The 13,472-nt window shown below is 38.9% G+C and overlaps 2 protein-coding genes and 1 pseudogene across 2 annotated transcripts; 2 read left to right on the forward strand and 1 right to left on the reverse strand.

Moving 5' to 3' along the window:
- Positions 1 to 5,104: 5,104 nt before the first annotated feature.
- Positions 5,105 to 8,972, forward strand: LOC111808477 (protein LONGIFOLIA 2-like). Its single transcript, XM_023694478.1, has 4 exons — positions 5,105 to 5,828; positions 5,901 to 5,953; positions 6,038 to 7,820; positions 7,915 to 8,972. Exons 1-4 carry the CDS (start codon positions 5,669 to 5,671, stop codon positions 8,718 to 8,720), a joined length of 2,802 nt encoding a protein of 933 aa, XP_023550246.1. The 5' UTR covers positions 5,105 to 5,668; the 3' UTR covers positions 8,721 to 8,972.
- Positions 8,973 to 9,843: 871 nt separating this feature from the next.
- LOC111808480 lies at positions 9,844 to 12,094 on the reverse strand (annotated as a pseudogene).
- Positions 11,143 to 13,437, forward strand: LOC111808478 (malonyl-CoA:anthocyanidin 5-O-glucoside-6''-O-malonyltransferase-like). Its single transcript, XM_023694479.1, has one exon. The coding sequence runs from the start codon at positions 11,986 to 11,988 to the stop codon at positions 13,384 to 13,386; it is 1,401 nt and encodes a 466-aa protein (XP_023550247.1). The 5' UTR covers positions 11,143 to 11,985; the 3' UTR covers positions 13,387 to 13,437.
- Positions 13,438 to 13,472: the final 35 nt, after the last annotated feature.

The raw sequence follows: 13,472 nt of genomic DNA on the forward strand, positions 1-13,472 counted from the left end.
CTTGGTGACTAACTATGATACCACTGTAATAACTCAAGCCCACCATTAGTAGATATTCTAATCCACTTCCCTTGGGACCCAGTGTTCTCGCTGGCACACTACTTGGTGACTAACTATGATACCACTGTAATAACTCAAGCCCACCATTAGTAGATATTCTAATCCACTTCCCTTGGGACCCAGTGTTCTCGCTGGCACACTACTTGGTGACTAACTATGATACCACTGTAATAACTCAAGCCCACCATTAGTAGATATTCTAATCCACTTCCCTTGGGACCCAGTGTTCTCGCTGGCACACTACTTGGTGACTAACTATGATACCACTGTAATAACTCAAGCCCACCATTAGTAGATATTCTAATCCACTTCCCTTGGGACCCAGTGTTCTCGCTGGCACACTACTTGGTGACTAACTATGATACCACTGTAATAACTCAAGCCCACCATTAGTAGATATTCTAATCCACTTCCCTTGGGACCCAGTGTTCTCGCTGGCACACTATTTGGTGACTAACTATGATACCACTGTAATAACTCAAGCCCACTATTAGTAGATATTCTAATTCACTCCCCTTGGGACCCAGTGTTCTCTCTGGCACACTACTTGGTGACTAACTATGATACCACTGTAATAACTCAAGCCCACTATTAGTAGATATTATAATCCACTTCCCTTGGGACCCAGTGTTTTCTCTGGCACACTACTTGGTGATAGGCTCTGATACCACTCTAACAACTTAAGCTGCTAGTAGATATTGTCCGTTTTAGTTTGTTACGTATTATCGTTAGTCTCGCGATCTGTATAAGATATGTTTCATTTCGCTCTCCAATCAAACTTAGGCAAGTAGTAGGAGAATGAGTTTCACATTGAATGATGGCTTCAAATCTGCCTACCTTCCCCTTTATTGCCCTTTGACCTCTGACCGACATCCCCCTATCTGTTTACCTTTTTCTCCCTATTTATTATATTATTTAAAGCATTGACTTTTTTTTTCCCCATTTATGTGTAAATGTTAGGTCTCCTGATTTTCTTCTTCCCATATTTTTATATTTTGTTTTTTTATTTTTATTTAAAGCTTCACCAATTAATAATTTGTAAAGAGAACAATTAATATATCAAAATGCAATGCGTTAATTTTTCAAAAATTACAATATTATCCTTAATTTTTTATAATAAATTTTTTATAGTGTTAAATGAAAAATAAAAATAATATTACTTTTAATCCAATATTCTAATTATTATTGCATGGTAAGGATACTTTTAAAATGAAAAGTAAAATTAATATTGGGTTAAGGGTATGTTTGGAATAGTCTTCAATCGACCATTTCGTTCATACGGCCCATAAAAGAAGTAATGGGCCTATAAAAGCCCAAGTTTTGACATTTAAAAAAAAAATAATAATTAATCACAAATTGATTTGATTATAGCAAACATTCATTTACTATAATTGATAATTGACCTAATTAATTCATAGTAATCATTAATTTATTGAATTACATAATTTTCCCAATATTGATTTAAATACTTTGTTTTTATTGGTAGTTTATGTAATAATGATAGCCAACTTTTTTTTTATTCCTTTTTACAGTAATAGCTAACTGTGGTAATTAATGTTGACCGCTACCTTGATTTAACCTCACTCATTCATGTATATTTACCCCCTCAATAATCACAATTACCTCTTTTAACCTATTTCTTGTTTTTATTATTTATTCGTTTATTAAATTATAATTAACGTCAATGTCAAAGTGAGCATAATTCATCTAACACAAAGTGTATATTCTCGATCGAAAACCTAGAAGTTCGATCCTCGTTCATTCACGATTCTAATACGAACAAACTAATTGAACTATCTTTACACTGGTCGGTTCTTTAAGTTTAACTGTTGAAATGGTACATGTAACGCCCCAGATCCACCGTTAGCAGATATTGTCTTCTTTGGACTTTCTATTTTGGCCTTCCCCTCAAGGTTTTAAAACGCGTATGTTAGGGAAGGTTTCCACACNCCTTGGGACCCAGTGTTCTCTCTGGCACACTACTTGGTGACTAACTATGATACCACTGTAATAACTCAAGCCCACTATTAGTAGATATTATAATCCACTTCCCTTGGGACCCAGTGTTTNTTGTTCTCCTCCCCAACCAATGTGGGATATCACAATCCACCCCACTTCGGGGCCAGCGTCCTCGCTGACACTCTTTCCTTCCTCTCATCGATGTGGGACCGTCCCCAAATCCACCTCCCTTTGGCGCCTAGCGTCCTTATTGGCACACCGCCTCGTGTCTACCCCCTCCCCCCTTCGGGGATCAGACATCGGACGATATGCCAGCCTTCTCGCTGTTCCCTGAAGGAAGGGAGGGGGTAGACACGAGGCGGTGTGCCAGTAAGGATGTTGGGCCCCAAAGGGTGTGAATTTGGGGGCGGTCTCACATCGATGAGAGGAAGGAAAGAGTACCAGCGAGGACACTGGGACCCGATGTCCCACATTGGTTGGGGAGGAGAACAGACCACAATTTATAAGGGTGTGAAAAACCTTCCCCTAGCAAACACGTTTCAAAGCCTTAAGAGGAAACCCAAAAAGAAAAGCCGAAAAAAAGACAATTTGGGTCATTACAGTACATGACCGATATCACATTTGAATGAAAGTGATACCATTAAATTCCACTTGGTTACCTAATTGGAAGCAGGAAAAAGTTGGCAATATAATATTTAAAAACATAAAATAAAACAATGAAATTCATTAAAAGTTGAATAAAATAATTAATTAAAGTCAAAGTTACATGAATTTGAGAGAGAGAAGAGCATGTGAGTGTGTAGATCCCAATGAACTGTCAATTTTTGAAGACTATGATTTAATTATTGACTTGTTTGAGTTTGTCAATCCTTTGCATAAAACTATTTGCAGACATACCCCCACATTTTTTATATTTTATTATTTTTTCTTCCATTATTGACTTTGTGTTTAATATATTCAACCAAGTTATTATATTATATAGTTTTAAAACATATCATATGGTTAATATAAAGTTTTAATTAACACAATTTCATGCAAACGTTTGGTTAATTGTAATCATATCATTAATTATTAAATAATAAAGTTAGGAGTAAGTTTGAGATCCATAAAATCTTAAAAAAGCAACTCTCATCATGAAAGATGAGATAAGATGGAATCTGTTGACCTTACTGCACAATCTTGAATATCTTCGATTTAAATTTGTAATGAGAGACTATCCCTGGTGTGAGATCCATAATATCTTAGATTTAATGATTATTCTTTAGGCCATACGGTTTATACACGCGGCATGCATGCTTGTTAACGTATGTGACACTCTAGTAGAAGAGGGGTACATGAATTGTAACCGTCCATGCCCACAGCTAGTAGATATTGTCCTTTTTTGGCTTCTCCTTAAGGTTGGTGGCGGTATGTAATGGATCAAATCGGATAATATATGCTAATGGTGACCTTGAGCTGTTACAAATGATATTAGAGCCAAACACGGGGCGGTGTGTTAGTCATTTCTTACATATTCATAGTAGACGCATTTTAAAACTGTGAAACGTACGACAATACGCAACGAGAAAAAACAGACAATATCTATTAGTGGTGGGGCTTGGACTATTACTAATGGTGTCATGGGTGTCTGAAAGATTTCATATTGATTGGAGAGGGGAACAAGACATTCCTTATAAGTGTGGGAAAATCTCTTCCTAGTAAATGCGTTTTAAAAACTATGAGGCTGATGATGATATGTAATATGCTAAAGCGAACAATATCTGCTAGCGGCGGGTTTGGACTGTTACATAAATAAATCGAAACCACGTCTGAATGAGAGCGATACTGTGGGTTTGGGTGACCCGGGTAGGTCACGTGGAAATGGAGTGTACAATGGGTAGAAAAATGATGGAGATGGGTGAGTTTGAATTTGTTAAGGGAATCAGTCACGTGATGTCTTCACTTTTCCCATGTGCCTTTGCATTCCCTTTTCCAAATTCGAAAAATTAATAATTTAATATAATTAAAATTAAAGTTAGAATATCAGCACTTTACATATTATTAAATTAAAAAAAAAAAAAAAACTAATTTGTAATTTTTCTTCAAAACAAAAATATATTTGGAAATTATTTTTCTAACTAATTTCTCTTAATTAAAACAATAAAAACCCAAAAATTATAATTAAAGAAAATAAAAAAAAAAAGTAACAAGAAATAAAAAGAATATTAATGGAATATATAAATTATAGAAAAGTGGTGTTTTGGCTGAATGTCCTTTGCTTGTACTTCTCCCTTTCCCACTATTCCTCATAACTCTACAATTAATTAATTAATTAATTAATAATATCTTCGTCATTTATATATATTTTTATTTTTCTGTCTAGTAAAATGAAAAATTCTAATATCTATATAAAAAAAAAAGAAATATTAGTTAGCGATTAAATTATATTAAATTTAGCGTAATTATATGTAATAAAAGATTTAAAAAAATAGGTGACAAAATGATTTAAATTAGATAATGATAAATGATGTCAAATAGGGTAAGAAATCCATAGGATCTTTTAACACTCTGCTTTTTACATACCATGGTTTTACCCGCCATTAATTCGCTTAGCTGTCCAGGATTTCAATAATTAAAATAAGAGTGTGAAAATGGGAAAATAATTATAAAAAAATCTCTCTTTTCTGTTTATAAAAATTTTAAAAATTTTAATTTAATCCACACCCTCACACCCTTTTAAGATCTATATTATAGACCTACCATTCAAATATATATATTAAAATTTATAAAAATGGACGATGAGTTGACTTTGACTTTATTAAAATATATTATAAATCAATACTTAAACATGCAAATTCGAGCGATCCCACGTTGGTTTGAAAAGAGAACGAAATATTTCTTATAAAATAAATAATGAATTGAAGTAGATAATATCTAGTAACAGTGGGTTTGAACTCTTACGAGATTTATTTGTGTTTTGGTTTGTTTGAAGAAGGAAGATTTTGTTTTATACGTAACGAACTGAAGCAGACAAGGACTTGAACTCTAACGAGATTTGTTTGTGTTCCGGTTTATTTGAATAATGAGTATATATATAATATATATATTTTTTTTGGGAGTGGTTTTGTAAAGATAAAATCCCAGTTTCTTAAATTTTGTTCCACTTTTCTGACAGACACCACATGGTGACCCCTTGAGGTCCACCAGCCACCATTATCTTCTTCTCCACACCAAACTCTCTGAAACCAAAGAAAAAAGAGAAGAAGAAGAGGAAATGAAGTGATCTAGATCTGACCCACATCATCATCATCGTCGTCGTCGTCGTCCATAACACCCTGTTTTCATATTTAGTATTCTCTTCCACTTTCTATCTTATACGTAATGGACTGTACAAAATGGGTGTCCCCAGAGAGCATCTTCTTTCTTTAACTGCTCTCTGACCATTCCCTGCTTTTGGTTTTTTCCTCTTCTTCTTCTTCTTCTTGTTGTTCTTCTTCTTCATTGCCCTGTTGCGTGTGTGTTTCCCGCATTCCCAAGATGAACAACACGTTAAACTCACTCCTCTTTTCCTCTTCTGTGTGCCCAAACCCCAAAATAAACCATATCTTATGACCTTTCTTCAATGTTTGGTGCCTTTCTTCTTTGCTAACTCAAACTATTTTGTTCTAAGATGTCTGCAGACCTCACCAATTCCTTATCACATGAGAATCAAAGCCTTCATAACCAGTTTGGCTGTATGAATGCCATTTTTCAGATGTTTGACCGCCGTTATTTCCTTGGTGGCCGGAGCATCGCCAGGCGCCTCCACAAGAAACTCCTACCACCGCCAGGTACTTGCTTGCTAACTCTTCTTCCACCATAATTCATTTCTTTTTTGTAATGAACACTGTCTTCTTTGGCAGGTCATAATGAAGGTATCCCAATGGAGCCAAGCAATGCCTCTCAGAGAACTCTGGTGAGAATTCTCTGTAAGCAAAAGGCAATTCAGTTCAGTTTTGAAAGACCATTTTTGTAAAGCGCATGTTTTGTTGAATTGTAGGGGAAAAACCAGAAGATGTCAAGAAAAGAGAAGCAAAGAGTCTCCACTGAGTCATCCAGAGCTTCATTTTCGTCTACAACTTCTTGTTCTTCCAGTTTTTCATCTCTTGATGCTAACAACAGAGCGGCTCACCTTGAAACAACATTGCTCAGCCATGTCGATTTTCCTGGAAACACGACTCGGGAGTTTCTGATGAACCCGCATGATTCTTCTGCTGCTGCTAAGCAATTGAGCTGCAAATCTTTCGAGTTCCGGGACATTGTCAAAGAGAATATGAACAGAGAAGCAGTCAGAACTGTGGCGGGAGAAGAAGCCGTTAGTCGTAAATTAAAACATGTGGACTCTCCGAGGCCGGTGAGATCAACTTCAGGATCAAACGAATCATTTCGTGCTCTTGTGCGATTTCGAGAAGCGCATCGATCTGCCAATGAAGAGGATGACATTCCCACACATCCAGCAACCAAGTTTAATCGAAGGCTGTCTTATGATGAAAGGGAGTCCTATGATGCATTGAAATCAACAATAAAAATCAGGGAACTACCGAGGCTATCACTGGACAGTAAAGAAAGCTGGGCTAGGCGGTCTGCTTCTGGAACGAGATCGAATGATCTAGTTAAAGATTTCGAAGAACGGGTGAGTTCGAAACAATCATCTACAGTCGTAGCAAAGTTAATGGGATTGGATGATCTCCCAGATTCATCTTCAACCACCAACAGTCCATCAAGATTGATCAATGCTCACCCAAACTATGAAAGAAGTTCTTTGTCCAGATCGTCGAGGAAGAACGATGAGAACACACAACAAAATCGGTTTTCTGGGTCGCCAAGGATTTGTCGTGGAGATTCCTATTCACCCAGCTTGAGAAACAATCCTTTGGATTTGAAACCCAATGCTTGTACTGAAAGTCATGAACTTGCTACAGATGTGCCAAACTCCTCTGTTTATGGAGAGATTGAGAAAAGATTGTCAACACTTGAATTCACCAAATCTGGAAAAGACCTCAGAGCTCTAAAACAGATACTTGAAGCTATGCAAAAATCTCGAGCAATATTGGAGAACAAGGAACAAGCATCAAACTGTGCATCACAAATAAGCAGTTCAGGAGCAGCAAGCCCAAGAAACTCGCTACTCGACAGCACGGCTTCTTCTGCGAGAGCCAAGGTTTCGAAATCTTTAAAGTCACAGAAATCCTCAATAATCATCATGAGACCAGCTAAACACTTGGAAAAACTCAGCAACTCCTCTCCCTCGGTGCCATTGAATCATGTTGCATTGTGCAGTGGGAAAATGCAATCTACCAATACAAGAATTTCGAAACCAACGAAATCGACAAAGGATCAACACGGCCTTCGTACAGAAGTCTCAACAGCCTCAGGAAACAGTCCAAGAGTTACAAGCTCAAGACTGCATAAAAAGTTTGGGGTAGAGAAAGAATCATGCCCCACCACTCCATCATCAGATCCAAGCAGGACCGAAAGGATTAACACCAGAAACGTTGGATCATGTTCCACAGAAATAAAACTCAGGCAAAAATCTCCCACTTCGAATCAGAAAAGTGCCAGGAAATCGAGCAAAAGTAGTACATGTCCTAGTGATACGAGTCGACGAGGAAGTGTTTACCCTCTGAAGCCTGAGACCAATAGAGTGGAATCAAACAGCGTCACAAAAGTCAAAGCAACATTAACAAGCTCTGAGCAACAAAGTCCCGTCTCTGTTCTTGATTCTACATTTTACCAAGACGATTCACCGTCTCCTATCAAGAAAATATCATATGCTTTTGAAGGTATGGATCTCGTTCTTCATTATGCAGTAATGACCAATAATAATTATGTTGCGTTCTGTTATATGACAAGAACACTTGAATTTTGATGGAATAGATGAAGAGACCATAAATTCTGAAGCAGAGTTGAGTCGGGAGGTACCAGTTCAATCACAGAAAAGCACAGAGGCTCTCAGCACTGAGATTAAGAACTTGAAGTCAGAGATCGACAACTTGAGGAAGCATTTTCGACAAGCGAACTTCAGTAACGTGGAGGAGGAGCTCTTGAATGATTGCCAGAATCACCACTGCCAAGAAATGAGTTCACAGCACAGATATATTTGGCAAATATTATCAGAATCAGGTCTCCTCGAAGAGCTTAAAAATGGCCTGTCTTCCATTCAGCTTCACTCACCAGGACACTTGATCAACCCCAACTTATTTCTTGCACTTGAGCAGTCCAAGGCAGTCAAATGGCTTTTTAATGGGAATTCCTGCATTAAACAGAATTCCATATCAGAAGCTCGCAATAAAGTTCAGAGGAAACTTGAGTTTGATACTGTCAACGAAATTCTTGTAGACAAACTAGTGGTTGAACGTTCTTTCAAGCATTGGCAATCAAAAAGTAATATTGCAGGAACAGAAGCAAGAGGCCAACAGATTTTGAAAGAACTATGCACACAGATTGAGCAGCTACAAGATAGCAACCAAAATGGCAGTCTCCATGACTGCGATGATGCTTTAAAAAACATGATTTGGAAGGATTTGATGCATCCATCACGCTACTGGAGAGATTACCAAGATGTTATTCCAGGCATAGTGTTGGATGTTGAGCGGCAGATCTTCAAAGATTTAATAACTGAGATTGTGATGAATGAAGCAAGCTTCTACGACGATCATTGCAGGGGATTTTCCGCAAACTAGGAGTTCCCATAATCTTAGATGAATAAATGGGCAATCTATCCCTCACTTCCCGCTTCAAAGTTTGCATCGTTAGTTACTTCTACAGGTTTAGGCTTATTTGACATTACCCTTCCAGAGTTTTTCTTTCTCTCTTGTACAACCCCAGCAACTCCTGCAGTGTGAATTTAGATCGTTGCTGGCATAAGAACTGTATTAGAAACAAATATTAATTGTAAATGAAGGCAAAGGTACAAGTAGCATCCTTGTTTTCGAGTTCTGTTCAGGCACACAGTACAGATCACTAGGCCATCTAGGAACATCCAGGTCTTGGAAGTTAGAATAGAAAATGCAAAATGCAAAGGATAAGTGCTAAGTTCCAAACACTGCAGCCTAGCAGGAAATAATTGATACACACAAATTATCAAAATGATAGCAGAAACAAGAAACCAGAAAGCCATGTTGGCATGGCGTTTTAGTACATCATTAAACAGCAATTGATGTGAAACCAGCAAACCACTACTGTCATGGAATAGAAACATGGCTACAGTTATGTCTACATTAGCATGGTGGTCACAGGTCGCCAACACGTTCTAGAGTCCAAGATAAAGTAAAATGAAGATATAAATGGGAGAATCTTTCTATAATTTTTAGTAGGACCTTGGGTGGAAGAATTGAGATTTAATCAATAAAAGAAATTTTAAATTTTAAGCTCCACAGAGAAGTTTCTATAATCGTGCAATACATAACCTAAACCAAAACTTTCAGAAGTATGTTTGATTACTCCCATGAGCAAAGCAAAAGCCAAAGTGAGAAAGAAAACAGCCATTGACAGAGCTAAGACTTAAAGGTCAAGCTTCTAGTTCAAATTTCCAGGGCATACAAATTGTAAACGAGATAGTGATGGCATATATGCAAGGAAGAACAATATGAACAACAGATCCCTCTAACCAAAAAATTTCCTAGAACATCGCAATAACTATTAGAAGTGTTTTTCCCTGATGATTCTTTCACAATGCATATGATAAACCAACCTCCTTTTCTTTTGATCTCCCTCAACTTGAAACATCGTTGATTAGGATGATATTAACGTGAGGCTAGAGTTGTTCGCCCAACCTTGTCGTCGTACTTCCTTACTAACCATTTCCAAATGCCAAATTTATTAGAGAAAAAAGCGAAGTTGTTCATATAAAACATAAGCATACCTCAAAAGTTTAGGTAAACTGGAATCTCTCCTTCCACAAAATTGAATCTTTCATTCTATAAGCTAATACCAGACAATACAATGTTAGTGATTTTCACAACCAGGAGAAACTGCATCCAGTCTCCTAAAATCCGTGTACAAATTTCAATCGAGCAACCTAGTTACAACTGAGATAGCCCCTTGGAGTTCTCCATCAAGTCCTAAAGAATCTTCTCGACCTTTCTTTTCTTGTCATACTTCTCATCTTCTGCTACAAACCAGGACGAAGACGTCTTCACACCATTGTTTGGAACCTTCAATTCTATCCTGCTACCGACAGGCTTCTTTCCAGTTCCAATCTTAAACTGCATAGTGGATCGTCTGTTCAGAGAGAACTTTTCATCAGAATCGTACAAATCGTTCTTTATTGATTCAATAGCAGGAGCAAAAGTCTCCAGCACTGAGACATGTGTATCCACAAGACAGTTCTCCATGATAGGAACAGGATGTTCTGTACTTGAATTGTTCAATATACTATCTGGAAGAACGAAAGAAGAAATTTCCTTTTCACCAAATGGCAGTGGGGTAGCAAAAAATGGGTTACTTTCTTGTGTTTGTTTGATCATAGCTGCATTTCTAGGGCCTTCTCTTTGGGATCCTTCCAATCCATGGCAAAACAACCACCTCTGCAGATTCCAGATGGATTGTTCTGCACTTCTACATGGTTTTTCTAGCTCAGTTTTAATCGTTTGAGGCTCCACTACTTCCTCCTTCACAGTGGAGGGCTCAATGTCTGCTTCAGGATCAGGGATTGCAGGCAACCAAGAAGGTATATGCTCTCCAGGAGGTTCTTCCCCAATTTGCAAAAAAGTAGGCCTCAACTTTCGCTCCTTGACAAATGGAAATTTGGGAACCGAGTATGCAAATGGGATTTCTTCAGCTCGAGCTACATACCGAGAAATCTCTTTAGCAGTGCCGGAACTCGCGAGACAATATTCAATATCCGAAGCACCTGCAAAGCCTTGGATAGACCCCAAATCTTCCAGTGCTTTCATTATATCCAATACATTACACTCTGTTCTGCCGGCGAAGTTAGCACAGAAGTTTGCGGCCCTTCCCATGTTATGAACATATCGAACTGCAACATTGGCCAGCGTTTCGAGGGCAGACTGTTGAAAAGTTTGAAACCCCTCACTCTCACATATTTGGGATACAGCAATCCTAGCAAGCGCCCGTGGGAAGTCTTCACCTCCATCGCTCATATTCAAATATTCATATCAACTTATCTGCCGCAAAGATAACAACCAAAAGCACTCGTGAATGAATTCCCCGTTCGCACTTCGCTCATCGGCGGAAAGATCAAGAAAATGAGACGAAGAAATCGCACAAGTACTTCGCTGGCGCTCATAAATCAGACTTAAATGACAATCTATAGTAGAAAATCTTGCGCAGATGGATAGAGACAATACAAACTTCAGTAGAACAAAGCATCACACAACCATCAACAGAAACAATCCGAAGCTAAACAACTTCGCATCTGAGATAATGCCCTAATGCATCAGACGTTGAATTAAGAACAAAATTTGGGCTCAGAAAAACCAAAATGTGAAACAAACTATTAGAATGCTCAACTTATGTACCATTAATTGCAATGCTTGCCGTTCGCATTGGAGATCGTTGAAGAAGGAGTTGCGAAGGATTTAATCTGGAAAAATAATACGATCAAGTACCCAATTGAAAACGAAGGAAGCCCAAGATCGCAATTGGGTACTTGATCGTTCATAACCCAACCCAACCCATGCGGGTTGGGTCAAGTTAATTGAATTTTTCGGGTCATCCTACGGATTATCACGATCACAATTTCAAATTATTAATATTAAAATGTGGGATTAATTGGTGGATTATGGGGGTAATTATGTGAAGAATATGTGAGAGATGATATCGTGATTCACGTTGATAGCATATAATTTTTGTTCTATCATATACCAATCGACTTCCATTTCCACGTGAAACATGCAATCCTAATCCAGAAACTTTTTCAAATAATTCTCACCATATAAATCGCTCTAAAACCTCATCAATTCTCATTAGTTCCAGCTTCAAATCATGGCTCATATGGAGAATCTGAAGGCAAACCTGGTCAGAGTTCTGGAAGTCACCAAGGTGTCTCCGTCGCTGGCCTCACCTTCCTCCGCCGCCGATTTCTCTCTTCCTTTTACCTACCTTGATGCTCTGTTTTTAAAAATCCCTCCCACAGAGCGACTCTTCTTCTACTCTTTACCCGATCCCCCATTGTTGGACTCCAATTCCATCGTCACTCATCTCAAGCACTCCCTCTCTCTCACTCTCCAACATTTCCTCCCTCTCGCCGGAAATCTCGTTTGGCTGCCGGAATCTCCCAAACCCACCGTTCTTTACTCCCCTGGCGATGCTGTTTCCCTCACTGTCGCCGAGACTGATGCTGACTTCACCCACTTCTCTTGTACTGGAATCCGTAGAGTGGAAGAGTGCCGCCCCTTTGTCCCGGAATTGCCGGCGGCGGATGATTCTGTTCCGGTAATGGCTCTGCAGATCACTCTGTTCCAAAACAGGGGATTGTCCATCGGCATCTCCAATCACCACGCCTTCGTTGATGGCAAAAGCTCGATCATGTTCTTGAAATCGTGGGCTCACATTTTCAAGCACACCCAAAACAATCCCGAATTCCCCATTACTCTACCGCCAGAACTAACCCCATTTTTCGATCGGTCCATTATCAAAGACCCAAAAGGAATCGACCTGCTCTACATCAACTACTGGCTAAAAAAGACCAACCCCACCGACCCATCAATCAAAAGCCTTAAATATTTCCCAAATTTGGGAGTTTCACCAGAAATGGTGAGAGGTACATTCGAATTAACCCGCACAGACATTGAAAATCTCAGAAAATCAGCAACAAAGGAAGACGAATCACCGACCCGATTCTCATCGTTCGTTCTCGCATTCGCGTACATATCGATTTGTGCGGTAAAATCAGCGAGAATAGAACAGAAGAACAAGAGAGTGTACCTGGGGTTCTACGCCGATTGGCGGGCGCGGCTGGGTCCGGTAGTGCCGACCAACTATTTCGGGAACTGCGGTGGAAGCCATGGAGTTTTTGCGGAAGCGGGGGAATTGGAAGATGATGAAAAGGGATTGGGGGTCGCATCGAAGAGGATTCATGAGACGATACAGAGGTTGGATGAGAATGTGACAAAGGGGGCGGAGGAAACTTTGTCGAAATGGGAGAAGGTGGAAGAGGAGATTAAGTTCGTCGGAGTGGTTGGGTCGCCGAGATTGGGGGTTTATGGGTTGGATTTCGGGTGGGGAAAACCAGAGAATGTGAAGATGGTTTCGATTGAGAGGACTGGTTCGATTTCGTTGGCGGATAGACGAACCGGAGATGGGATCGAATTCAGTTTGGTGCTTTCACAGCCTGAAATGCTCCGTTTTGCCTCCATTTTTTCCGATGGTCTTAGAACTCTTTAGCTTTCTTTGTACTTTCTCTTCCGAAGAAGAATAAAAACATTTCTTTTTTCATCTCATCGTGTTAGTTTGAATCTAAATGAAAATTT

Source organism: Cucurbita pepo, chromosome LG13, assembly GCF_002806865.2.
Source record: "Cucurbita pepo subsp. pepo cultivar mu-cu-16 chromosome LG13, ASM280686v2, whole genome shotgun sequence".
NCBI lineage: Eukaryota > Viridiplantae > Streptophyta > Magnoliopsida > Cucurbitales > Cucurbitaceae > Cucurbita > Cucurbita pepo.

Bases quoted from the DNA above. Each gene is read 5' to 3' on its own strand.
- LOC111808477 (XM_023694478.1), top strand. From the start codon at position 5,669: ATGTCTGCAGACCTCACCAATTCCTTATCACATGAGAATCAAAGCCTT. The intron at 5,829-5,900 runs GTACTTGCTTGC...CTTCTTTGGCAG, and splicing joins GAAACTCCTACCACCGCCAG to GTCATAATGAAGGTATCCCA. The intron at 5,954-6,037 runs GTGAGAATTCTC...GTTGAATTGTAG, and splicing joins ATGCCTCTCAGAGAACTCTG to GGGAAAAACCAGAAGATGTC.
- LOC111808478 (XM_023694479.1), top strand. From the start codon at position 11,986: ATGGCTCATATGGAGAATCTGAAGGCAAACCTGGTCAGAGTTCTGGAA.